The sequence below is a fragment of the Orcinus orca genome, chromosome 5 (genome assembly GCF_937001465.1).
Source record: "Orcinus orca chromosome 5, mOrcOrc1.1, whole genome shotgun sequence".
Classification (NCBI taxonomy): domain Eukaryota; kingdom Metazoa; phylum Chordata; class Mammalia; order Artiodactyla; family Delphinidae; genus Orcinus; species Orcinus orca.
Window position 1 is genome coordinate 30,080,782 of NC_064563.1, and position 26,819 is coordinate 30,107,600.

Below are 26,819 nucleotides of genomic sequence, written 5' to 3' on the forward strand. Positions count from 1 at the left end.
ATATTATGCTGTGTATACAGAAGCCAGATACAAAAGACCACACACAGTATAATTCCACTTATATGAAACTCCAGAAGGACAAATCTAATCTCTAGTGACAGAAAGAAAATCAGTGGTTTGCAGGGGCTGGGAGTGGGCTGGGGGATCGACTAAACGGGGACACAAAGGAACTTTTTAAGGTGATGTAAGTGTTCTATACCTTGACTGAGGTGTTCATTACATGGGTGTTTAAATGTGTCAAAATTCCTCAAAATATACATTTAAAATGGGTGCATTTTATTGTATGAAAATTATACCTCAGCGGAGTTGATTTTTCAAAGAGGAAAATACATGCACGTGGGGACTTCCCTGGTGGTCCAGTGGGTTAAGAATTGGTCTTGCAGTGCAGGGGATACCGGTTCGATCCTTGGTCGGGAAACTAAGATCCCACATGCCGCGGGGCAACTTAGCCCGCGTGCCACAACTAGAGAGCCCACACGCTCTGGAGCCCGCGAGCCACAACTGGAGAGAAGCCCACACACCGCCACAAAGAGCCTGCCTGCTGCAACTAAAACCCGACGCAGCCAAAGATAAATAAACAAATATTTTTTAAAAAAAGAAAATACATGCGTGTGATATAAATAAATAAAGAGTTTTGAAAGCAACAAAAAGCTAGTATTGAGAACCTAATGGTGAAAGCACTTCATAACAAGCCTGGTCACACCCAGAAAGGGGTTAGAAGAATAACTGCAAGAACCCCTGGTCCAATCTGCCTGCCCGCACTCAATTAGGCCCGAGTTAGACTTTCTTCTATCAGTCCAAACAATAATCTTGATAACCAAACACGGACAGAAGCGAATCTGTGAGTTGGCCCCCGCGGGTGACTGCTGTACGTCTGTCAGCAGGCGATCTCTGGCCCAGCAGCTTGAATCAGCAACTGCTCACAAGGGAGGGGTCACCCTTCCCCCCAAGTCACAGTTCCTCAGGCCTGGAAGGAATCTTAGCGGTTCTCCCATGGCAAGGTCCATGCAGGCATCACCACAAGAAGTGGCCCAATTATTCTGAGCAGATTCTTCCCCACTGCCCAAAGCCACATCCCACCTCTCACTGGCACTTGCTGTCCCCCCCAGAGCATGAAGAGCCTGAGTAAATGGCCAAGACAGAGTTCTGCTGTCCCTTCAATGGTCAGAACTGCTGATGCCATCAGGACCCAAGACTCCACCAAGGGAAGCCAGGGAACAAGCATAAGGACCATGGGCTCTGCCCAGAATCTGAGACCCAGGGCCAAAATGGGGGCAGCCACGGGCTGTCCCCAGAAGCCAAGATTCCCATCCCTTCCCTCCCATCCCGTTCCTCTCCCCCTGTGAAAACATGTGTGTATTATTCCCACTAATAGAAATACATATATTTATACTTGTATATACATATGTATGTTTAATTTATATATGTATATATTATATATAAATATATTATTATATTTACTTTATACTAATTATTATGTATTTATACTTTAATGTGTTATATATATTAACCATGTATTTAACTCAAATATATGGTGTATAGATAGATAGATATAGATATAGATATACCATCCCTGACCCATGAACATCCCTCTAGCTACTGCTTTCTCTCCCGACTTTTCATCTACTCACCTTAAGAAAATTATCTGGGGATTTCCCCAGTGGTCCAGTGGTTAGGACTCAGCGCTTTCACTGCCATGGCTCAGGCTCAATTCCTGGTCAGGGAACTAAGATCCCGCAAGCAGCGCAGCACAGCCACAAAAAAGAAAAAGAAAATTGTGCTCATTCTCTGCACTCCCTCATCTCCCTCAACTAACTGCAATCTAGCTGCTACACTGCTCTCTCACCCCCATGTCATAAAATAACAATATTTGTAAAAATGTTCATAGTGGGGCAATATAAACGTAGGGGATTCAGAGGTACAAACTATTACGTATAAAATAAGCTACAAGGATGTATTGTACAACACACAGAATATAACCAGTATTTTATAATAACTATAAGTGGAGTACAAATTTAAAAATTGTGAATCACTTTACTGTACACCTGTAACTTATATAGTAGTGTACATCAACTACACTTCAATTAAAATAATAATATAAATAAACATTAAAATAACAATAATTTTTAAATGTTCATATCAGCTTCATTGTGATATCTAAAAACTGTATACAGCTCAGGTTTCTAACAATAGGAGAATGGATAAACTGTGTTACAGCCAAACAATGAAATACTACTCAGCAATAAAAATGAACAAACTACTGATACACATACCCGCAAAACATGAATGAAACTCAAGATCATTTTGCTGAATGAAAGAATAATTACCCAAAGGAATACACCTGGAAAGAATTTCTAGAACAGGCAAAACTAGTTCATGGGGGAAAACATCAAAAGAGTTGCCTCGGGGCTTCCCTGGTGGCGCAGTGGTTGAGAGTCCGCCTGCCGATGCAGGGGACACAGGTTCGTGCCCCGGTCCGGGAAGATCCCACATGCCGCAGAGCGGCTGGGCCCGTGAGCCATGGCTGCTGAGCCTGCGCGTCCAGAGCCTGTGCTCCGCAACGGGAGAGGCCACAACAGTGAGAGGCCCGCGTACCGCAAAAAAAAAAAAAAAAAAAAAAAAAAAGAGTTGCCTCTGGGCAGGTACAGGGACTGACTGGGAAGGGGCAGGAGGGAACTTCCTGCAGAGATGATGATGCTCTATATGTTGATATGGATTTGCATTACACAGGTGTGCACATTAGTCAAAACTCATGGATGGTAGAGTTAATACTGGCTCATTTGTATCTAGGGGGGAAAAAGAACCATAAATAAATATTTAACTCTAGCTAATAATATGCATGCTGAACTGTTTAGGGATGAAGTATACTGATGTCTGCAACTTATTTTGAAACGTATCAAAATACAAGATGAATAGATGGATGACTAGAAGGATGGGTAATGGATAGATACAGAATAAAGCAAATATAGCAAAATGACAATTGTAGAATCTGGGTGGATAGGATGTATATGCATTATGTTTGAAGATTTTCATAATGAAGTGATGGGGGTAGGAGATCGTTATCAATAACTTCCTAAAGGCTACACTAAATGGAACCAGAGAAAGCTGGGTTCAAATCTTAACAAAGCCATTTCCTACCTGTCTGATCTAGGACAAGACTTAAACTTGCCAAGTTTCAATATCATAATGCATAAATAGAAGTTGATAAATAACGTCTGTGTCACACAGTTCTTGTAAGAATGATATGAGAGAACATACACAAAGGGCCTGGAAAGGTTCATTGTGACCTGAAGCTATTTAAAAAGAAGAGTCTTCCATTACAAACTCACAGAAACTCTATATTTTAAAATAACTAATAAAAAAAGAATCCATTTTTTTTCAACTTCTTGCTCTCAAGAAAGAAAAATCCCTAGACACCAGAAATATAGAGGGAACTGAAAGCCAGAAGAGTAGCACATGAGAAAACATTGAAGAAGTCCTAGATAAGGGGCGGTGGGCTTACAGACTACAAAATATCTCTGAAAGTGGAGTGCTTCAGTTCTAACCTTCTTACAGGTACAAGAGACAGAGCTTTGAGATCACTCAAGTTAAATTAGGAGTTAGAATCCTACAGAAGGTCAGAACTTTTGAAGAGCTGCACCCTAAGCAAAAAGAAGGTTAGAAAATCTTCCCCACCAACCCAGAGACATAGCAATAAAGCTTGTCTCTTCCTGATCTCTCCACGTGATGGTTTAGAGTTGAACTTATACCACCCACATTGTACAGCAATCCCAAGTCAAAATATTAACAAATAAAGAAAAAATAGATCCCAAGCTGCTGATGCCTCCAGGGCACCTGGCAAAACCAAAATAAAACCTCTCTGTGGGGTCATTCCTACAACTCAGGCAGTACAGGATTCCCACTGGGAAGGAAGTCACCAGTGAAAATGGCAGACCATACAAAGAAAAGTTCACCATGAGCAAGTTTTCAGACACAACAAACAGGATAAATGGCATCCCAAGAGCTTCCAATAGACAAACATTCTGAAAGACTATAAAATAAGTATGTTTAAAATAATAAAAGAGAAAAAGGTAACAGAAACCATAATGAAATACCAGGCATTTTTTTTAAAGAACCAAACAAAACTTCTAGAAATGAAAAAATATAGTCATCAAAATTAAATTTTAAAAAAAAAAACCTAAAATTTTAATGGATGAGTAAAATCTCTTTTCAGGAGCTGAAAAGAAAATTACTGAATTGGAAAATAGCTATGAGGAGATCACCCATAATATTGTACAGAGAGATAAAGCAACAGAAAGCATGAATGATAATTAAGGGAAAAAGAAAAGAGAATGAGAAGGTCCAACAAATTTGTAATGGGAAAGAATAAAAAGAATAGGGAAAAGGTAATATTAAAAGATGTAACAGGGACTTCCCTGGTGGTGCAGTGGTTAAGAATCTGCCTGCCAATGCAGGGGACATGGGTTCAATCCCTGGCCCGGGAAGACGCCACATGCTGCAGAGCAACTAAGCCCATGCGCCACAACTACTGAAGCCCACGCGCCTAGAGCCCGTGCTCTGCAACAAGAGAAGCCACCTCAATGAGAAGCCCACGCACCGCAACGAAGAGTAGCCCCTGCTCGCCACAACTAGAGAAAGCCCATGTGCAGCAACAAAGACCCAACGCAGCCAAAAACTTAAATAAATTTTTTTAAAAAAAGATGTAACAGCCAGGAATTCTCAAAATTGATGAAAAATATGAATCTTCATAAGGAAGAATCACTCCAGTCCCCAAGCAGAATATATAAAACTAATTCCACGCCTAGACATATCATATTAAAATTGCAAAACATCAAAGTAAAATCTTAAAAGCAACTAGAGAGACTAGACACATTACCTACAAAGGAACAATTAGGCTCCCCTCAGACTTCTCAACAGACACCACAGATGCCAGAAAGTAATAGAATATTCCAAGTATCTCCCATGTACTGAGGAAAAATAACTGTCACCTTTGATGTTCTATATCCAATGATATTAACATTTAAGAGGGAAAATGAAATTCTTAAATTTCATCAAGACTTACTACACACAAACTTTTGGTGAAAGCACTACGAAACCATATGCTGGACTTCCCTGGTGGTACAGTGGTTAGAAATCCTCCTGCCAATGCAGAGAACATGGGTTCGAACCCTGGTCCAGGAGGATCCCACATGCCGCGGAGCAACTAAGCCTGTGTGCCACAACTACTGAGCCTGCGCTCCATAGCCCACAAGCCACAACTACTGAACCCACATGCCATAACTACTGAGGCCCGTGTGCTTAGAGCCCGTGCTCTGGAATAAAGAGAAGCCACCGCAATGAGAAGCCCGTGCACAGCAACGAAGAGTAGCCCCTGCTTGCCGGAATTAGAGAATGCCCACGTGCACCAATGAAGACCCAAGGCAGCCAAAAATAAATAAATGCATAAATAAATTTATTTTTTAAAAAAGAAAGAAACTATATGCTTCAGGAAGAAGGAAATTAAACTCAAAAGGAAGAAATGGGTGAGCAAAGAAAATGTAAACATGTAAGTGACTCTAAACAAGCATTAACTGTAAAAATACACAGATAAGTGACAAAGCCTTAGCACATAAGTGCTTAACTAATGTTTATTGGTTGGTGATTCTTGATTGCATGCACCTCTTCTGAGACATAATTCTGCATATGTTTTGGGCACAAACTCAGAAGCACTTCAGCTTATGGCTGTCATATCCTATTCACTTCCTCATTCCAGGAATGTTTTATCCCTTCATAATTTAAGTGCAACTCTGTATTTATTATTTTATCTTTTTAATTTTTTCCATATTTTGTTGGTGAGGGAGGGAATTCCAGTTTGATTTCAGTATACCATTTTGAAACTCCACTCAATAAGTATTTATTGAACTGGAAAAACTATTCCCACCCCTCTGGTAGTTCACCCAACAAGAACAATCGTCACTGCCTGCCAAACTCCAGAGTAGTTAGATTCTTACCTGGCGACTCAGGGCTCCAAGTACAGATCTTTATCGACTTACAATGGGGTTACCTCCCAATAAACCCATCGTTAAGTTGAATTTTTCATAAGCCGAAAATGCATTTAATATACCTAATCTACCAAACATCACAGCTTAGCCTAGTCTACCTTAAACACACTCAGAAGACTTAAATTAGCCTACAGTTGGGCAAAATCATCTAACACAAAGCCTATTTTATAAAAAAGGGTTGAACATCTCATGTAATTTATTGAATACTGTACTGAAAGTGAAAACTAGAATGGTTGTATGGGTACAGAATGGTTGTAAGTGTATCAGTTGTTTAATCTCATGGTAGCTGACTGGGAGCTACAGCTTGCTGCCACTGCCCAGCATCATAAGAGTATTGTATCACCAGGAAAAGATCAAAATTCAAAATTCAGTTTGTACTGAATTTGCATCACTTTCACACCATCATAAAGTCGAAAAATCAGAAGTCAGGGACCACCTGTATGTGTTCCGGCAGCCAAAACAAAGCCTGTGAAGTCACAGCGTCACTTCCGCCATACCCTACTGGCCAAGGTAGTCACACGAACACCCAGACTCAAGGGGAGGAGACATAGACCCTACCCCTTAAAAGGAGGAATGCCACAAAATTTGGAGGCCATATTCTAAAACTGTCACCTGCAGCTGGAACACAGCTGAAATTCAGGGCAACTAAAAGTGGGAAGTAAAGAACAAGTAACGACGGGATCTGTAAGTTACTGGGCACATAGTGTGTTCCAGACACTTCCATATTTCACTTACCTTTACACAGAAACTGTGAGATAAATAGGACTGCTACTCCCCATCTTACAGAGGAGGAAGCTGCCCTCACAGGGTCAGCGTGAATGCCCAAGGCCATACAGCTAAAGAGTGGCCAGATTCAAGTCCAGGGTAGCCACACCACAAGGCCATGCTTCTACCCACTCTGCTGTACTAATTCTCAAAGTGACTGAGCAGGGATAACGTACTCTAGTCCTCCCTCACTGAGGCTGCCTGTGAGGAATTTGAGCTTGGAGCCAGCCATCAGGGGAGGGAGGTGGCACCCCAGAGCAGGGGCTTCCTGTATAAACAGGAGGCGCATGGGAAGCGGCACTGTGGTGCAGGGACAATGGGCAGTGAGCAGGCAGGGCCTCCTGTCTCCGGTGGGCGCTCAGGGCTGCGGGCGGCCGGGCAGGAACAGCTGGGGCCCTGACTCCCTGACGCCTGGCCCAGGAGAGGAACTGCCCCTCTCATGGCTTTCCCAGGAGGAAGTTCCCCACTGATTCTCGGGAAGCCCTTCCCATCCCAGGCCTCGGCTGTGCCTAGACCTCCTCTTTCTTCTTCAGGAGCATGTTGTCTTTAGGGCTAATCTAGGATACAAGCCTCCTCTGAAGTCCCCGTGGCCTGGAGGCTTGGAGGGTGTGGGCAAGCCAGGCCAGGCTCAGATGCCAATCTAGGAGGCAGCCACCTCTGAAACATGCGCTAAGGAAAGCAATTAAAAAAAAAAAAAAAACTTGGAATATGGAAAGCAAAAAGACCTGACTCCAACATCCCAGCTACAGTTCTAACAGCTGTGTGACCTTGGGCAAGACACTTAACCTCTCTGAGCCACAGTTTCCTCACTTGTCAAGGGGTGGGGGAATAATATCTGCCTGAAAAGAGTTGTTTGAAGATTAAATGTGATAATTTGTGTAAAGTTACCAACACCTGTAAGAGCTGCATAAACAGTATCCATGAGTATTTAAAGCACACAAGAGGCCCCCTCCCCAACCTTTGTCCCACAACCAGTCTACTGTAGCATCTAAATTTTCACCATCAGAGAAACTGTGTCACCACTAAAATACCAATCACCCCATAAGGGGCAAGGCACCCCAGGCGTAGGAAGCCAGAGAAGGTGGGTTTGAGGGAGGGTCCTCACCAGGGCCTTCCCAAGGCTCCCATTACACCACACACTCTTCGTCACCCCCACTTCTCTGTCTACTCCCGCTCAGTCATTTTACTGGCTCCCCAACTCTACCCATCTCTTTTCTTTAACGCCCTTCTCTCTCTCTCTCAATCTCTCTCTCTCCACACCCTCCTTGGGTGAATTCATCCTGTCCCATCTATAGGTTAGTGACTCCCAAACCTCTCTCAGGAGGCCAGATTCGCACATCCAACTGCCTCCCAGACACCTCCACCTGAACGCCCGTCGGGCACCTCAAATGCAGCGTGTGCCTCACAGATAATCATCTCACCCACCTGTGGGCCCTTCCGGCCAACCTCCTGCTCCTTCCTTGGCGCAGGCCCATCACCCCTCACCTGTGTGCTTCACCCTTGGCACCTCCGGCCATCCTCCACACTGCAGCCAGGATCAGCTTCCTAACAGGCAAACCTTCCCTTTCACTCCCATTTGACAGCCAAACGGCCTCAGGATAAAGTCCAAGTCCCTCAGGGAGGCATCCTTGGCCCTCAGTGATGTGACTTTGTCAACCTGTGCGGCTTCATGGCCCACTACCCGCCACCCCTCCCCCACACTGGACATTGCCAAACCCAGATACTGGTGGTCCCCTGAGAGCACCATTGCCTCCCTCAGCTCTGGCCTTTACACACATGCTTATTCTTACTGGAATGCCTTCCCTACATCTCCCCTCAAGACTTAGCCCCAGCGAGAAGACTTCCTCCACCTTCCCCCATCGCAGTACTTATCATATTATATTGCATTTGTCTGTTTACCTACTCAACTCACCACTAAACTGCACTTCCCCAAGGTCAAGAACAAGGCCTTCCTCCCCAGATCCCCAGGCCCAGCACAGGGCCAGTATAGACGCAGTGTGTGGATGTGTTCATCTGAATGCAAGAATGAATGAATGACAAATTCTGCCAACCAGGGAGTGCCACCTAAAGGTAGTCCTTGGGGGGGCAGCCAGTCGCAAGCAAACCCACATATGCAATAGAAGCTTGCTCCTCCCTGATGGCTCACGTAATTTAAAGTTTGCAAACAATTCTGCCCCACAGTCCCAGAAGCCAAAGAAAATCTGGTGGGATCTTAACAGAAATGCCCTTCCCAGACCTGAAAAATGGAGAAAGCAGACTGCCATATATAATAGGCATTCTATACGGACAGTTTTTTTAAGACACAAACTGGAGAGAAAAGGGGTGGGGTGGGGCACTGTGTGGGTGCGGGGGTGTGCGCGGGCACGCACACACACACCAGTGAGGACACAGATGAACAACTACGTGTCATGTGTGGACACACAAAGTGCAGAATGTTTGTGGAACTGTGAGGGCACACACTCAGCCTCTGTGATTTGTTCTCGATTCATACACTCTTCGGATGAAGAAAGGACCACCCCGTGACATATAAATAATGTCCCAGAACCTGTGGGCACCCGTTTCTCACAGAAAATTAGAACCAAGGCAGTCCTGGCTGTCCCGAACGAAACGCCAGCCTCCCCACACAGGTGTTCCCTCCATCTGGACTTTACCTTGTCTCCAGGGTCGTCCCTACCTAGAGAATGTCTTAGCTACGCCTTCTTGCGGCCACAGGAAGCTGCAGTCGGTCCCGCCGTCTCGGGGCGTATCTTTTATTCCTTTCCCGGGACGGGGCCTCCGAGGCAGGGCTTAGCAGAGGCGGGAGGTGGCGAGGCCAGCATCTCTGAGGACGTCAAAGAGACATGAAGATGGCGAGGCGGCCGCAGTGCAGGACCACGGCCGACCCCGCCTCCCTGGGCGAGCGCGTCTGCGCTGAGAGCCGAGGGCCATGTACCACGCCCAGGCGGAGGCCCGGCGCCGGGGCTCGGGTGCGCTCCCCAGGGGCTTCCTGCACCGCCGCGGGGTAGGATAACACGGTAGGGCCCGGCACGGCTCTGAGCCCCACAGCCGGCTGCCGCTTCCGGCGCTACAAAGCGAGGAAGACCCCCACGTCGGGCCAGCTCGACTTCCGACTTCCGGCCCGTTGGACGCACCGTGCACCGTCAACGTCCTGCACCCAAGACACGCGGCGGGCCTGGCACACCCGGAAGCTGCCCTTTCTTTCCTCCACTTGAGCGTCTGACGATACCGCCGGCAGCCTTTGCCTTCGAGCCCTCCGGGACCCTCTCCCATCCTGAATTCCGCTCCTCTTCACCCTGGCACCTCACTATCCGAGAATATAACACGTGCGGACCCCTAACTCTTGTCCTAGAGTTCCTCCCATTCCCAGTTTCTACCTCTCACAGAACTATAATGAAACACTGGAATGATTCATACTAAAGTGTTAGTGACTAATAACATTTGAATGCCTCATCTTTTCCCAGACTGAATCTGCGCCTAAGAGAAAGAAGCGCTAAATGTGGAGTCTCAGACATTCATTCAACGAACATTTTCTGCACTACAGATACGTCAGGCACTAAGAATACAAAGATGATGAGAAAACAGCCACTGTTCTCAGGAGGTTCACAGTCTAGGAGAAGGAGATAAACAAATTAACAAATAATTTACAGCAGAGGGTAAGAATTGCTGAGATAGAAGAAAGCACAGACAACGTGCCGTAGGACCCCAAACACCCAGCCCAGCCTGCTGATGTATCAATAGATTATTGGGCCAGGGAATACCTCCAAGAGGAGATGATCCTTGAGTAGACTTAAAGGATGACCAGCAAGCAACTGAGAAGACACTGATAGGTAAGTCAACTTTACCAAGGCCCACATGACCAAGGATGCACCCCGAGTTTGGGGTGAGAGGAGGGGTGGACAGGAACACAGAGCACCCAAAACACGGACATGCCGAGAAGGCCATACAGCCTGCTGAAGGCAGGAGGCCCTCCTTCTGGCATACCGTAAACACTTCAGAAAAGTTTGTTGAATTACAACCAATGCTTGCTGATCTGTTGTGGATCGAGTGTGTGTTGTTTTTCTTCCCAATCAGACTGAAGAGAACTCTTCATGGATAGAAACTAGGTCTTTTCTTATGTCCACCATAACACTTGGCACATACCTTGGCACCTGACAGGTACAAAGGTGAAAGCACTCCTTGATTAAGGCAGTAACATGCTGTCCTCTGGCCCATGCAATGGCATGGCGGGGGGCGGGGGGTGGGGGTGAGAAGGGCAGCTCAGCCTCTCCTGGGGGACGAGACCTTTACCTGCCAGGCCTTCCCAGATTACCCAGCCAGAAATCTCTCCTCTCTTCCTCTTGCCTCCTATGGCACCTGCATCTTGGGCTGGGGAGATGTGTACAGGCTGTGTACTTGTCACCTGGGGCTCCCTGTGAGCAGAAATCACACGTTGCTCCTCACTGCGTCCCCACACCTGGAACAGCCAATGCACAGAAAAGGGGTTCAACACCTGTGTGAAGAAACAAATTATGTGATTGGGGGAGTTGTGCATTTGTTCATTCATTCTTTTCTTCCTTTCTTCTTTTGGGTGGAAGACACTCCTAATATCTTTCAGGACCCACAAAATCAGCTATTTCCTAAATGACCACTTACAGCCCATTGTCACTGTCTTTAAACATAAGAAAAATCCATCATTCGTCCTGCCTATCCTTCACAGACATTACCTCCGGGCAATCAAATGGTTGATAAGGAGGAGTTTCTCTTTATGGAAGAATCTCATTAATTATTGAAGAAGGAATGACAGGATTAGAATAAAACCATTTTGCTAATGAACCCTAATGAATAATGGCTCTGGACAGTGATAATCAATGGCTGCTAAAATCCAAAAGAGGAAAAACTAAACATTAGTGTGTCCTGATTGAACTATGCAACACTATTGGTAAAGTGTTCTTGCCAAAATACCAAACCTGATCTAACCAAGCCTCTAGATCTACCAGCACACAGGAAATACAGAGGACAGAGGAGCATGTTAAAGGATGCCATCAGCAAAATCCAGGCTGTGAGAAGCCTTGTCCTAGAGGATGAGTGGCCCACTATCTTACAGATATAATGCAAGAAGGGAAAAAAAGAGGAGCAATATTTATAGGTTAAGAGACTTAAGAGACATCTAAACCAAATGTAATGTATGGATCTTGTTTGGATCGTGGCTCAAACCAACTGTAAAGTCCTTTTGAGATTATTGAGAAATTTTCAACATTAACTGTGTAGTTGATATACCAAAAAATAATCACCCTCGGGCTTCCCTGGTGGTGCAGTGGTTAAGAATCTGCCTGCCAGGACAGGAATAAAGACGCAGATGTACAGAATGGACTTGAGGACACGGGGAGGGGGAAGGATAAGCTGGGACAAAGTGAAAGAGTGGCATGGACATATACACACTACCAAATGTAAAACAGATAGCTAGTGGGAAGCAGCCACATAGCACAGGGAGATCATCTCGGTGCTTTGTGACCACCTAGAGGGGTGGGATAGGGAGGGTGGGAGGGAGATGCAAGAGGGAGGAGATATGGGGATATGGGGATATGTATAACTGATTCACTTTGCTATAAAGCAGAAACTAACACACCATTGTAAAGCAATTATACTCCAATAAAGATGTTTAAAAAAAAAAAGAATCTGCCTGCCAATGCAGGGGACATGGGTTTGATCCCTGGTCCGGGAAGATCCCACATGCCGTGGAGCAACTAAGCCCGTGCGCCACAACTACTGAACCTGCACTCTAGAGCCCGCGGGCCACAACTACTGAAGCCCATGTGCCTAGAGCCCATGCTCTGCAACGAGAGAAGCCACTGCAATGAGAAGCCCGCGCACCACGATGAAGAATAACCTCCGCTCGCCGCAACTAGAGAAAGCCCGTGCGCAGCAACAAAGACCCAACGCAGACAAAAATAAATAAAATAAATAAATAATTTTTTTTAAATCACCCTCAATTTTTAGATATGATGATGGTATTGTAGCTATGTTTTTTAAGTGCTTATATTTTAGGAATATGAACTGACATATATACAAATGAAGTAATAGATATGATGCCTGGAATTGACTTCAGAAGAATCTGGTGGGGAAAGGGTGAAGAAATGGGTGGGGATATAGAGGAAACCAGATGGAGGTTCATTGTACTATTCTCTCTCTTAGTTTATAGGCCTGAAATGTGCCACAATAACAGGCTAAAAACAAAGAGATCAAAGACATTATTATTGTTGGTATTATTATCATCATCATCACCACTGGGATTTTTTAGTGCTTCCTCTGTGCCAGACCCAGTGCTAAATACTTTTCACACAGTATCTTATTTAGTCTTCTCCAGAATTCTGTAACCTAGATACTATTATCACTGTTTGCAGATGTAGGAACTGAGGCACAGAGAGGCTGGATAACGGCCCAAAGTCACACAGCAAGTAGATCAAAGAGCCAGGATTTAAGTATAGATCTATTGAAATTCAAGCCCACGTTCTCTCCCACTCTACCATCTCACTCACTGATACTGACTTCCCAGGGCACAGGGATCACTCTCTCTGTTTGACAGATGAAGAAGCTGAGGCTGTGTTCAGCAATAACTAGTAAAGTTGAAGATATCTGAATCCTTTGATACAGCAGTCTCACTTCTTGGTAAACTGTAGCCCATGTGCACTAGCAGACATATACAGGAACGTCCATAGCAGGCCAGTTGGTAACCTTAAAGAATAGGAAATAACCCAACATCCCTCAACAGGAACATGAATAAATAAACCGTGCTGTGTCCATACAATGGAATGGTGCAACCAAGTGAAAATGAATGGAGTTTGTCTTTGTGTATCAACCAGGAGCTTTTCTCAAACATAAGGTTGAATGAAAAAGCAAGCACATGTCTTTCTGCCACAGCAGGATACCATTTATATAAAGTTATGAAACACAAAGCAGTACTAAGTATCGCCTAGGAATGGATACCTGTCACACAAGTATTAAAACACCTATGGGAATATTTACCATGGTAATCACCTCAGGTGAGAGGGACAGAGAGGGATCAAGGAAGGATACAGAGGGGTCCTCGACTATATCTGCAAGATTTATTTCATAAAAAGAAATATGTGTGTTAGTGAGACTGTGGAGAAACAGGAATCCCATACACTTTTGGTGGGAGTGGACACTGCTTCAATCTATAAGGAGGGTGATTTGGTAACATCTATCAAAGTTACAAATGCATATACCCTTTGACCCACCTCTATACTTCTAGAAATTTTTGTCCAGATATATGCACACGCCTACAAAATTAGGTGTATACAAGATTTTACATTACAGTATTAGTTATAAAAGCAAAGGATTGGAAACAAGCTAATGCTATGCAGCTCTAAAAAGTGAAGGCATTGATATGGACAGATTTCCAAGGTGCAGAACACTGTGCATTAGATGCTGCCATGTGCAAAAAGTGAGGGAGGGCAGGGAAACCAGCGTGGTGTGCTTGCATACGCATAAAATACGGCCGGGAGGGTATAGAGGAGACTAGGGTCTCTGGCTGCCTGTGAGAAGGGTGACTTGGGGACAGAAGTGGGAGACTTCACTGTAAGCCTTCTGTATATTTTTTTAAACACCTTTATTGGAGTATAATCACTTTACAATGGTGTGTTAGTTTCTGCTTTATGTCGAAGTGAATCAGCTATACAAAAATATGGAACGCTTCACGAATTTGCGTGTCATCCTTGCGCAGGGGCCATGCTAATCTCCTCTGTATCGTTCCAATTTTAGTGAATGTGCTGCCGAAGCGAGCACCTTCTATATTTTTTTAAATTTTGGTATACGCAAGTATATTGCCTGTTCAAAGAATGACAAAATGTTAAAACTCTGAAGCTCAGGAAGGTTCCATGATCTCCAAGGCTGATGTAAGAACTGGGACAGAGGTCTGTGTTAACCACTCCCCCACGGTGACTCCCAGACTGTGGTGGGTGTGCATCGGTGACAGTACCAGGCACCAGCACCTCCATTCCACCTGCACTCCCTCTGTGGCCTAGAGCAGGCCTTGTACATTTCTGGACCTGAGTTCCCATCGTCCACGTGAGGGGGCCCTTCCTGTTCAGACGTGCTACTAGTTCCCATTCCTCAGAAGTGCTGCCTCCGAGCAAAAGGCTAGGGCCAGGAGGTACCTGGAACAGAACACACAGGAATCCTGGAAAGGATTCCCACCCAAAGCTCCAAAATCCTGACCACAGTTTCCCCCAACAAAAGCCTGCTTGTACCACCACAGCAGCCTGCCAGCAATTACCCCCAATTACAAACCCAGAGCCCAGCAAGGCCTCAATTAGTCTGAAAAGGAGCCTGAGGAGGGGCCCGGTACGCAATATAGTGCCCACGTATTGTCTCCACCCACAGGGTAGCACACTCCTCTCAGTGAAGCCCAGGGCCTTGGATACCTGGGGACCATGTCCTCAGGATATGGTCCTGAGGAGAAGGCTGTTGGCTCTCCTTCCCAGAGTGACCATTCCCTGCAAGGCTCAGTCAAGTGCTATGTCCTGAAATGCAGCTCTCTCCCTGCACACACCACACACACCCTTCCCACTTACCACTTTCCCAGGCAAGGTGTGACATTTCCAGGCTATCATCCCCATCAACCCCAGATGAAAGCATCCCTGGGCGAACCTGCAGAGAGAGGGATGCCCCAGGCTGATGCCTTTAAATCACCACTGTTATGGACTTGGCTCAACGTGTTGGGAGGAGGACCAAATGCCCACCTCTTCCCAGGGAAGGATGGTCTCTGAATTCTTCTCAGAAGCATCCAAAAGCAGACTTGTCCCTAATCTTCTTTGCAGGCCTAATCTTCTCTGCAGGTCTAATCTTCTCCTGCAAATTCCCTGAGAGGAACACCGTCAGGTTGCAGAGGCCTGGGTTTGGCAAGCTTTGAGGTTTTCATGAATTGGCCCCCATGCCCGTCTTCTTCACAGTGGGTGCGCATGGCTGTGACGAAGACTGTGTGCATATGTGTGTGTACAGAGATCTCAAGTGGGTGTGACCATGTATGCGGGGAGGACCAGAGGTTATAGGAAATGGGCCTCATAAATAATAGCTTAGATTTGGTCAGATGGAAGGAAGGAGTTCCTGACCTGGAAGCAACAGAGGCACACACTCAGAGGTGAAACTCGGGGTTCCAACGTCAAACTGCCACTTAGTGGCTGGGGGCCTTCAGCAAGTTACTTAACGTCTGTGAGCCTCAGTTTCTTTATCTATCAAATGGGAATAGCACCAACCCCTCAGCTTACCACTGGACCACCAGGGAATTCAGTTGTCATAAAAACGAAATGAGAGGGCTTCCCTGGTGGCGCAGTGGTTGAGAGTCCGCCTGCCGATGCAGGGGACACGGGTTCGTGTCCTGGTCCGGGAAGATCCCACATGCCGCGGAGCGGCTGGGCCCGTGAGCCATGGCCGTTGAGCCCGCGCGTCCGGAGCCTGTGCTCCGCGACGGGAGAGGCCACAGCAGTGAGAGGCCCGCGTACTGCAAAAAAAAAAAAAAAAAAAAAATGAAATGAGACACAGCTTTGGGAAAGATCCCTAGTGTTCTCCTTACTTGCTGCAAGTAATAAATCCTTCCTTCTCTCGAAAAAAAAAAAATGAAATGAGAAAATGCATGTAAAATCCCTGGTTCAAAATAAGCATTTAATAAAGGATAGCTATCTTAACCCTTTATAATGATGACAATAATAATAATAGCTGGAGGTACACAGCGGTCTTTAGAGAATGCTTTCTAGAAGGAAAAGGCCTGTTACAGCATGTCTGTCTGTCTGTATAACACTGTAATTTGTTCTTCCACTTTGGAAAACTGGCAATTTCTACTAAAACTAAACAGATGCCTACTCTCCTACGTAGTCATTCACGAGTAATGAAATGCCCTTCACAAAAAGACATGTAGAAAACGTTGACAGTAGCTTTATTTATGATATCCCAAAACCGGAAACAACACAAATGTCCATCACTAGGTGAACGGATAAGCAAATTGTGGAATATTACACGGCAATAATATCTGATACATGCAACAAGATGCATGGATATCAAAAACATATTACGCAGAAGGAACCACAGTAAAAAGAGTACATGTGGTATGCCCCATTTATATGAAGCTCAAAGCACGCCAAGTTCATCTATGGTGACAGAAATCAGAATACCTGTTACCTTTGGGAGTAAGTATGGATGAGGAAATGATAGGAGGGAACCTTCTGACGTGACAGAAACGTTAAAGCTCTGTATCTTGATCAGAGTGGTGGTTACATGCTATATTATATGTAAAAATACATCAAGCTGTACACTTGAGGTGCATATCGTTTACCATATGTAAGTTAAACGGCACACACACATACACACACCATTTTGGTGTGATGGAAATCTTCTTCAGAAGCCCAGTAATAGGGAACATAAAACTCAGCCCTTCTCCCTTCCTCTGGACTTCATCTAAGCTAGGCATCTAAAACTGCCCTCCTACATGGACGCTCTTTAGATGGTGCCCATTTTTGGAGAGAAATATGAATGAGAACCACGAGGAAGAGCTCTTTCAGGCATCGCCTCATGGGCCTGCTTAGGCTCCAGACAGCAGGCCTTACCTTGCAAGCTAGCTGCCACAGATGCAGAGGCCTCTCTCTTTCTAGTAAAGTTAAGTCTGACTGTTTCAGACACATCCTCGCCATGATCAGGGGGTGGGGGAGGGGTGGGGGAACCAGGAAGATGTCCTGTGTCCCTGCCTAAGGTTCAGCAGCACGGCTGTACCACCATAATGAGCAGATAGCTCCAGACGACAGAGCACTCTCAGATCCTGAGCTGGCCCTCTATGGTCCAGCCACTCTTCCCCACCTGCAGTCCCTTTCTTAGAAATTCCAGCTTCATAATAAGGAAAGTGGCATCTCTCAATTCTCTGTGGAGCACAGCCATGTTCCAATTCCACTACAATGCATTAAGCCCACCCTGGTGCGAAGCACTGAGTGAGAGAAGTGGAGGACACAGTCTCTGCCCATCAAGGCTTACAGTTTGGATGTGGAAAAAGGCAACTTTAAACAAGAATACATCACGCTCTCAAGCATGTGTTTGGGCCTACTGTCAGGGTACTCACTGTTCAGAGCTGAAGAAAATGGCTTTGGGCCATGGGAGTCAGAGCCATAGGATACCAGAGGAAGCTGGCCAGCAGCTCCTGCCACCCTAGGCTTCTCTCTCTGAGAGCATTCCAGAGGTCTTTGGAAGGGAGAGGTCCTGACATGGCCCAGGAACCACTCCCTCTGCCTTTTCTTTCTGAATTAGGCTCAACCAGGAAAAAGGTCTGCAACTGCACTGCAGTCTGCCTGCTACAGGGTAGGGCGTACACTCCTTGGGGCAAAGAGGTGCTGATGGACTTGAAGCCCAACACCAGTAAGGTAAGGAGGAACCCAGAACTCTGGCCTGCTGCCTCCCAGCCCAGCCACCCGCAGGCCCGGTGTGTGGGGGGGGGGGGGAAATTCAGCAAGATACTTACCAACTGGAAACAGCTCTCAGCTCTGGTCTGTGAGTTCTTCCCCAGAATGGGTAATAGCGTCCTCTCTCCCTCTCTCCCTTTATCTCTCCTCTCTCTCTCTCTCTCTCTCTCTCTCTCTCTCACCACTTCCCTACTCTTTCTCACTCTCTCTCCCAAGCACATATTTGGGTAAGTGACTCTGCTAATCCTAATCAGGCAGAATAATACCGGCTGGCCTGGGGCCTGGCGCCGTGTGGGTGTGTGCATGGGAGAGAACCGTGCAAACTTCTCTGCAGCCTGTCAGTTCGGGCAGCAAGCACAGCTACAAGACAGAGATGAAGCCTGTGTGAGTGGCCTGTGTGTGTTCAAGTGCATCAGGTATATGTTCTGTACCTGAGCTTCTCAAAAGAACTCTGAACAGCAACCTCGCCATGGTGACGTCCAGGTGGCAGCCCAGTCACCCTAACCGCAGGCCAAGGACATCAGAGAATCAGCAGGCTTCTGGGAGTCAGACTTGCAGACATGGAGCCAAGAGATCAGTCTTGAGATAGCTGGGTGTGGGAGTGTGTGAAGAGGCTTAGAGTCCCAGCATCAGACTGACAGGTTTTCCACCAAAATGTGCAGATCTGAACTAGTATATGTGACAGGTGAGTGTGAGAGAGTAGTGGGGGAAAGGAGAACTGGAGGGGATAACGGGGGTTGACTAAGAGAGAGATGGATGGATGGAGGAATGTGACCTGGGTAGAGAGACCTGGAGTCCGTAGGGTGAGGTGGGCCGGGACGGTGCTGACAGCTGTTGAGGTGTGGAGTCGCGCGGGTATGTACTAATCACCACGCGTATTCAAGCTTCCCTTTTCCTGCCGTGGCGCCGCAGAGTTCCCTCTCGCCCCGCAGGAGCGGGGAGCGGTGGGTGTTCGGGGGCCTCCGCCGCCGGCGGCTCGGGGCCAGCTGAGCGGGGCCAGGGAAGCTCCTCTGCCTGCCTCGGGGCCGCCGGGCGGCTCACCTGGCGGGGCCCGGCCTCCAGGCTCCCAAGGCGCGGGCCGCTCCAGCGCTGTTGCAGGATTCCCGGCCGTGCGAAGAGGAGCGCCTCGCTCCATCAGAACGGAGAGCACAGCTCGCTCCGGCTGTCGGGGCCTCCGCCGCGCGGGGCGGACGCGGGGCCGGCGGCCGCGCTAGGTCGTAGGGTATCCACGGCGTCGGCCAGCGGTGCTCGGGCTGGAAGACTGGAGCCGCAGCTGCGGGCCGCCGGGAAACCCGGGCCGGAGAGGCTGGGAGCTCCGCCCGGCCCTTGGACGTGGGCACCGCCCCAAGGTCACTGAGCCGGAGCCCTGCGCGCCGCAACGCCCTGGGGCCCCACACAAGCCTCGGCGCGGTCTGTCTTGCCGGCGGGATCCCGACCTCGCCCAGAAGCAGGGCCCTACCCAGCCTGCCCAAGAGGGCTGAGAAGTAAACCAAGGCGCGCCCCACCGTTTCCTGGAGAGATCGATACCTGGGAGCAGGACTCCTCTTCCTTCCTGCTCAGAAAATCCTTGAGAGCAACCCCTTCCTTTACCCCCAACCCCTACACACACACAGACACACACACACACACACACACACAGTCCTTAAAGGCTGAAAAGGGAGCCAAGTTTGGAATTCAGGGAAGTGATGACACACACAACAATGCTGTCACACCTGGCTGCTGCAGGCCAGCAGCGGAAATGCCTGCAAGGGGGAGAGAGGGAGAGGGAGAGGGAGAGAGAGGGGGCACCAGCCTGGGTGGTCAGAAGAAAACAGAGGAGAGAGCAGCCCCCCACCCCCCAGCTGTATTTTCCCCTGCCAAGGCCCTGGGGGAGGATGGACAGTGAGGTCAATCTGCAGCAGCCCCAAACCCAACTCACACCACTCCCACCCATAGCCTGGGCACTAAGGGGGGTGAGGAAGAAGAAAACACCTTCGCTCTTGCTCAGGAAGCAACCACAGAAGTTTTGAAGAAGAGCTGCTTGCCCCGGTGTATGTTGGAAGCAGTGAAAGAAAACAATTAAGCCACTTGGGACCTTTTCCCTCTTACTGTGGTGCTCAGGCCAGGCTGCCCTGATGAGCTCTCTGGAGTCATCTTCAAGATGCTGAATTCCAAAGAGACTGATCACCCTGTCCTCCTTTCCTTTAATCTCAGAATGCAGATCAGGGGCCTGAGTGGGAAGAGGCCGCACATGAGGGTGCGGCCTGTGGATGCTGGGGAAAAGGCCCATAGGCCACCAGTAGCCCTTCAGGCTTCCTCAGAGACTGGGCAGCTTGGGAGGAAGAGGTAGTGACAGGCATTGGGCCAGCCACTCCAGACATGCCAACCACTACACACACCCGCATGACATCCATTCAGTTCACCTTCCTCCACAAAGTATCCTGGCCCCATCGGCGACAAGGGGTGTGGTGCATGAAGACTCAAAACACCGGCCATCTCTCTCACACTTTATGATTGCAGACTTTTTGTTAAGGCTGAGTTAACTGTTAAAAGACACACCTGACTATTTTGCCAACACTGATTTCCCCTGAGACAACCTCCCTGCATGCAACTGGGTCCCAATCAGACTTCTGCTGAAAGTAGGTGAGAATTCACCCCTCAGCCCTGGAGAAAGATTGAACAAATGTCTTGTCAGGAGAGAGATTTGAACAAGTACCTCCCTTACAGCCTGTTGTTTTTCTTTCTAGGCTGTGATAGATTATATACACCAGCAGCGAGAGAGGCAGGAAGAATTGAGAAAGAAAGAAAAGGGGAAATGGGGAAGGGAAGGAAAGAATAAATAAAGGAGAGAGAGGACAGAGAAAAGAGGAAAAAGAAAGAAGATGCAATATTCATGAGCCACATTTACTCTGATACATGATACATATATACCATTACATATCTATAAGTATAAATGTGTTTTACCCCATAAATATAAATATCACACCTTGTATATGTGCATACCTGTGTTTCTGCACCAGCACACGCACACCTGGACAGCTGGTATCTCACGTGTCACAAGGACAGACCCTCCCCATGACTTCTATTTGTGATGCGGTGCACATACATATACAGTCCCCCAAAGCCCCACGGCAACATCTGCGCCTCTCTCGGCGCAGGAGCACAGTGGGGTCTACTTGGTTAAAGGGAGTCTCTGTGTGTTAAAGCACACATCCAACCCGTAGGATTACGACGCGGTTACTAAGTAGGGGTCTGGTCCCTAGGTCCAGGAGCGGCGCAAGGAAGGGTGCAGGGGCTTCAGGCGGAGCCCCCGGGCCCCTCTTCCCAGCGATCTTCTTTCCCGGCTCCGTCCCGGCCCAGTCACTCTGAGAGCGCAAGGGACAGGACAGGCCGAGGTTTCTTCGTTCAGTGACACGCGTTTCTGGGCTGAATTTCCCAAAGCCAACGCGCAGCTCTCTGCACCCCACCCTCGTCCGGCCCCCTCGCCGTCCCGCCCCTCCCCCGGACCGGAGCTAGAAGTTTAGCCCCCAGCCAGCAGCGAAGGGCAGAGCAAAGGAGTCGTTTTCTTTCACCTGGAAGCGCCTCTCCCCGCTAGGGCCCGAGCTCCCAGGGCACGGGCCAAATGCGGACGGACCCCGCCGAGGCCCTCGGCATCTCCCGGCCCAGTCCGCAGAGCGAGCACCGGCAGATTCAAGGGCTTGTGAGAGCGTGAGCGCGGCTGTCCGCCGGGCCCCCTAAGCTCGCTGGGAGGGGGCAGGCTGGTCCGGGCTGTGCGGGGCGTTTACAAAAAGTGACTTGGAGATGAACTCTCCCATGCGCTGCTGGCCGCCCCGCTATAGGGGCGAAGGCGCCTGACGCAAGCGGAACTCGGCGGAGCCCATACGAATCAGAACAGAGCGAGGCTCCTGGCGCACTAGGGACTCCAGGAGGCAGCTCCGCCAGAGACGCGGGTCTTGCCTCGGGAAACCGGAGGGTGGGGGGGAGGGGAAGAGCGCAGAAAAGAAAACCCACCGAGGCGGGGACTGGCCTGGGCGGGGAGGGGCGGCGGAGCCGAAGCCCCTCTCTGTTGGGCGGACTGCCCATGGCCAGAGGCTGAGTTCCACTCCCGCCGACCTCTCCCTAGGGGAAGGGAAAGAAGAGAGAGGCGCGAGAGGCCGCCAGCGAGAGCGCGGGCGGCATCCGCAGTCTCCAGAAGTTTGAGACTCGGCCGTGAGCGGACTTGTGCGCCGGGACTCTTTGCCGCGCCAGCGCCAGCGGAAAAGAGCAGGGACTACCCGGCCGCGGCGTGCCGGCTTTGTCATGATGGCTAGCTATCCCGAGCCCGAGGACGCCGCGGGGGCCCTGCTGGCCCCGGAGACCGGCCGCGCAGCCAAGGAGCCCGAGGCGCCGCCGCCGCCGAGCCCGGGCAAGGGTGGCGGCGGCGGCGGCGCCGGGACAGCCCCAGAGAAACCGGACCCGGCGCAGAAGCCCCCATACTCGTACGTGGCGCTCATCGCCATGGCGATCCGTGAGAGCGCCGAGAAGAGGCTCACGCTGTCCGGCATCTACCAGTACATTATCGCCAAGTTCCCGTTCTACGAGAAGAACAAGAAGGGCTGGCAGAATAGCATCCGCCACAACCTCAGCCTCAACGAGTGCTTCATCAAGGTGCCGCGCGAGGGCGGCGGCGAGCGCAAGGGCAACTACTGGACGCTGGACCCGGCCTGCGAGGACATGTTCGAGAAGGGCAACTACCGGCGCCGCCGCCGCATGAAACGACCCTTCAGGCCGCCGCCCGCGCATTTCCAGCCGGGCAAGGGGCTCTTTGGGGCCGGAGGTGCCGCGGGTGGCTGCGGCGTGGCAGGCGCGGGGACCGACGGCTACGGCTACCTGGCGCCCCCCAAGTACCTGCAGTCCGGCTTCCTCAACAACTCGTGGCCGCTACCGCAGCCGCCCTCGCCCATGCCCTACGCCTCGTGCCAGATGGCGGCGGCCGCTGCGGCGGCGGCCGCAGCAGCGGCGGCCGCAGGCCCGGGCAGCCCAGGCGCGGCCGCTGTGGTCAAGGGGCTGGCGGGCCCGGCTGCCTCGTACGGGCCGTACTCACGCGTGCAGAGCATGGCGCTGCCTCCCGGCGTAGTGAACTCGTACAACGGCCTGGGAGGCCCGCCCGCCGCGCCCCCGCCGCCGCCGCCTCACCCCCACTCACACCCGCACGCACACCATCTGCACGCGGCTGCCGCACCCCCGCCGGCCCCGCCGCACCACGGGGCCGCCGCACCGCCCCCCGGCCAGCTCAGCCCCGCCAGCCCGGCTACTGCCGCGCCCCCGGCGCCCGCGCCCACCAACGCACCCGGCCTGCAGTTCGCCTGCGCCCGGCAGCCCGAGCTCGCCATGATGCATTGCTCTTACTGGGACCACGACAGCAAGACCGGCGCGCTGCACTCGCGCCTCGATCTCTGAAAGGCCAGGGCCCGCCGGCTGCGAGGATGCAGGAACGCGCGACGCCGGCCTTGGACGCAGCCACCGCCGCCAGCCAGACCGCGCGCCCGCTGGGGCCGCCCCCTGAGCCAGCGCCCACGGCCCCTCTGCGCCTCCGCGCTCCCCTCGGCTCCCCTCGCTCCTCTTTGTCTCCGCTTCTCCTCCTGTGCTCGCCTCCCTGCCCTCTATGCCCTTTCGCTCCTCCGGCCTACAGGCCGCCTCTCCACGCGTTTTCTACAGGCCTAGTCTTCTCCGGGCGCCCCAGCGTCCAAGCTGGACACCGGTTGCCAAAATTCACGGCGGAGAGGAAGTGCCCGGGGCCGAGGTGCAGCCGGGCGTCGGCGGCGCAGACCTCCTGGCCTACTCTCACAGGTCGGTGCGCTCGCGCTCGGCTCTCTCCGTCCGGCTGCCGCGCCATCCTTGGCTAGAAGCGCCGGCCTGGGCGGGCAACGAGACCCGTGCCGACCGAGAAAGGGACGAAAGTGTATTTGCTCCGCGTACCCTCTTGGAGCTGTTCAGAAGCCCCTTGCTGGGGCCCACTGGGCCGGGCGGGGGTTGGGCCGGAGCAGGGGGCCGGGGCCGCCTCGCTCGGCCGCGTGCGCCTGGGTTTACACCGCATCCGGGCTCGGAGAGAGGCTGCGTTTCCCCCGCTCTCCATCCCGGCGCTTCGGGCCCCTTCAGGCCCGGGCGGCTGGCTAATGTTTTGCTAAAAAGATGGGGAGGGCTATTTTAGATGTTATCAAAAAATATATTTTTTAAAAAAAAATCTCACCGGAAAACCGGCGAAGTATTGTGGCCTTGGAGTTTGCTAAAGCAAAACATGAAAATCTTCTCTACAGGAGATTTGAAGTAGAATTCCTGTCGGCCCTTCAAAAAGCTGTGTTCACAGAGGTAGGAGAATATGCCCAGTAACAGACGGTTTCCTCTGCAAACTAGAGGATTTCCCCCCTCAACCTATCTTTTAAAAAAATATCAAAAAATTTCCCCTATCTTCCGATGCAAACCCCCGAGCGCCGGGAGATCACTGCCTGCCTGGCGGAAGCTGCAGGGACAACTCATCCCCTCCCTGATTTTTGTTTTTCAAACGTCTTGCTTCTCCCACCTTGGGCAGGAGAAATGTGAAACCCGGCAGCAGTCGGACCAGGCGGGCTTGTGGCCCCGAGCCTGCTGGCCCAAAACTCTAGACCTGGTTGTTCTGTAGTGTGTCGTTTGGAGGACCAAATTTTTCTAGAAAGAACTAGAGCACTTTTGTTGTTCGTTTGTTGTTGTTTTGTCTTGTCGATTCCCGAATAAATTTTTTTGTTCTTTCTTTTCACACGGACTTATATTATTTACGTCGCGTCTAAGTTTGTTCAGCAGCTAGTTAAAAGAGGGAGATTTTTAGCAAAAAGTTACCCTTTTTCAGATAAACAAGGGTTGAGGGCAGCCGGAGTGGGGGGCGTTTGTGGTTGTCGCTGCTGCTCTGTTTTCCCGGGGATTGTTTGTTTTCTGTGTCATCGCTGGTCTGTTGAGGCTGTTTCACGTCATCGCAGAGACATTATTTGCCGTGGTTCTTTCACAAGGCGTGACTGTACGTAGGATTTGTTCTATTTTTGCATCCATGCAAGTTTGAACTTTACCTCCTCCACAGCCGTGCTAGGTGTATGGGCTGTGTTTTTATTATATTGTCTTCATGCTTTTCAATTTTTCCAGTTAAATCTAACAGCCAGAAGAGTTTATTCCAAATAGATAAAATCCTGGTTGCGGAAATGCTCTGTAAGCTGAAAACCTCTGTACAAACGTAACGAGTGACTGATTGCCTTATTTTTAATGGTCAGAATTTATTTACCTTGAGATATGTGTAAGAGATTTGGCAATATCAGAGATAGGTGAACATACGGCCTGGCTGTAGAAATGTAATCTTTTCTCTCTCTTTTTCTTTAATGAGACTCTTCGAATAACGAATTCAGACTGGTGCTTCCGCGCAGGCACACGGGAGTTCGACCGGATTACAGGCCGGGGCTGAGAGGAGGATTAGAGGTGGTCAGCTTTCAGTCGTTCGGTGGGATGACAAGTATCAACCAACTCTTGCTGCCACTGCAGCGGCGCAGCTTGAGCTGGACCCCGCTCCCAGCCACGTGTTGCTCACTGCCCCCCACCCAGCCTGTACAGCAGTGGCCACAGGTCCAGGCCGACCAGTAAGCCGGGAGGAGCTGCCCGCGGCAAGGAATGAGCCTGCAGGCCTCCCACTTCAGCCTATACTGGTGGTTACGCCTCGGCAATGTTAGAGTGGGAGCCCTGTTATGTGTGGTTGGCCCCAAGGGGAAGTGGCTCAGGCTCAGAAATCCCACTTCTTCCTCGGGCATCCCGGGGAGGCTAGAAGGTGGAGGATGAAGCTGTGCGGGTTCTGAGGAGCATCACCCCGAGACCGGGACTGCAGCCTGCCAGGGCCGGGGGAACCAGAGCAGGCTGCAGATGAGCTTCAGCCCCGGCAGGCGAGAAACCCAAGAGGCTGGTCAGGCTTGGTGTCTGGGTGCTTCTGGCAACCTGTCGCACCTTTGTGTGGCTGACTAAGGTGAGGTGGGGAAAAGAAAGTAGATGGCTGCGTGCTTGCCCGTGCTTTCTGTGATGTGAACGTGTATCTCATTGGTAGTTGTGTAGTCTATACCTGCTGCAAATGTGTGTGTACAGTGTAAGTCATGTCCTGGTGACAGGGAGAGAGGTGTGTATATCTGTCATTCACCCTCAGAGAGGGCATATATTTTAGGCATTGTACTAATCATATGGCTAATATTCAGGGAATGGTTACTGGGACCACAGCGTGTGTTGCATTCATAAGTCATTGGTAACATATGCAGTTATGTTCTGGGTATATAATTTTGGTTTGTTGAATGAAAACAGAGAATACATACAGAGCCTTTGCTTCAGCTGGTCGAGGCTCTCTGTTCCAAGCCTGGCTCTCAGCACCCCACAACTGCTATTCCAAGCAGAGAAAGAAGAGAAGGGAAGTCTTCTGGGCAGAGCCTCCGGTGAGGTGGGGAAGTTGGCCTAGGCCAGCGCTGAAGGACAGAGCCTTTCTCTGTCCCCCAAGAACTGAAAGGCGAGAGGCACCCACGACTGGGGAAAGAGCAGTAGCCTCACCCAGTTCGGAGGATGAGATGGA

The 26,819-nt window shown here is 49.9% G+C and overlaps 1 protein-coding gene, 1 long non-coding RNA gene and 1 other non-coding gene across 3 annotated transcripts; 1 reads left to right on the forward strand and 2 right to left on the reverse strand.

Moving 5' to 3' along the window:
* Positions 1-1,343: 1,343 nt before the first annotated feature.
* On the reverse strand, positions 1,344-19,278 carry LOC125964465 (uncharacterized). Its single transcript, XR_007477512.1, has 4 exons — positions 18,301-19,278; positions 15,377-15,452; positions 9,458-11,295; positions 1,344-1,726 (listed from the first exon to the last, which is right to left on the reverse strand). It is a non-coding gene; the product is annotated as an uncharacterized LOC125964465 (long non-coding RNA).
* Positions 14,482-14,588, reverse strand: LOC117196303 (U6 spliceosomal RNA). Its single transcript, XR_004476425.1, has one exon. It is a non-coding gene; the product is annotated as a U6 spliceosomal RNA (small nuclear RNA).
* A 1,831-nt stretch (positions 19,279-21,109) lies between the features above and the next one.
* Positions 21,110-24,992, forward strand: FOXL2 (forkhead box L2). The gene has a single exon (XM_004278969.4). It carries the CDS (start codon positions 22,520-22,522, stop codon positions 23,657-23,659), a length of 1,140 nt encoding a protein of 379 aa, XP_004279017.1. The 5' UTR covers positions 21,110-22,519; the 3' UTR covers positions 23,660-24,992.
* The last annotated feature ends 1,827 nt before the right edge of the window (positions 24,993-26,819 follow it).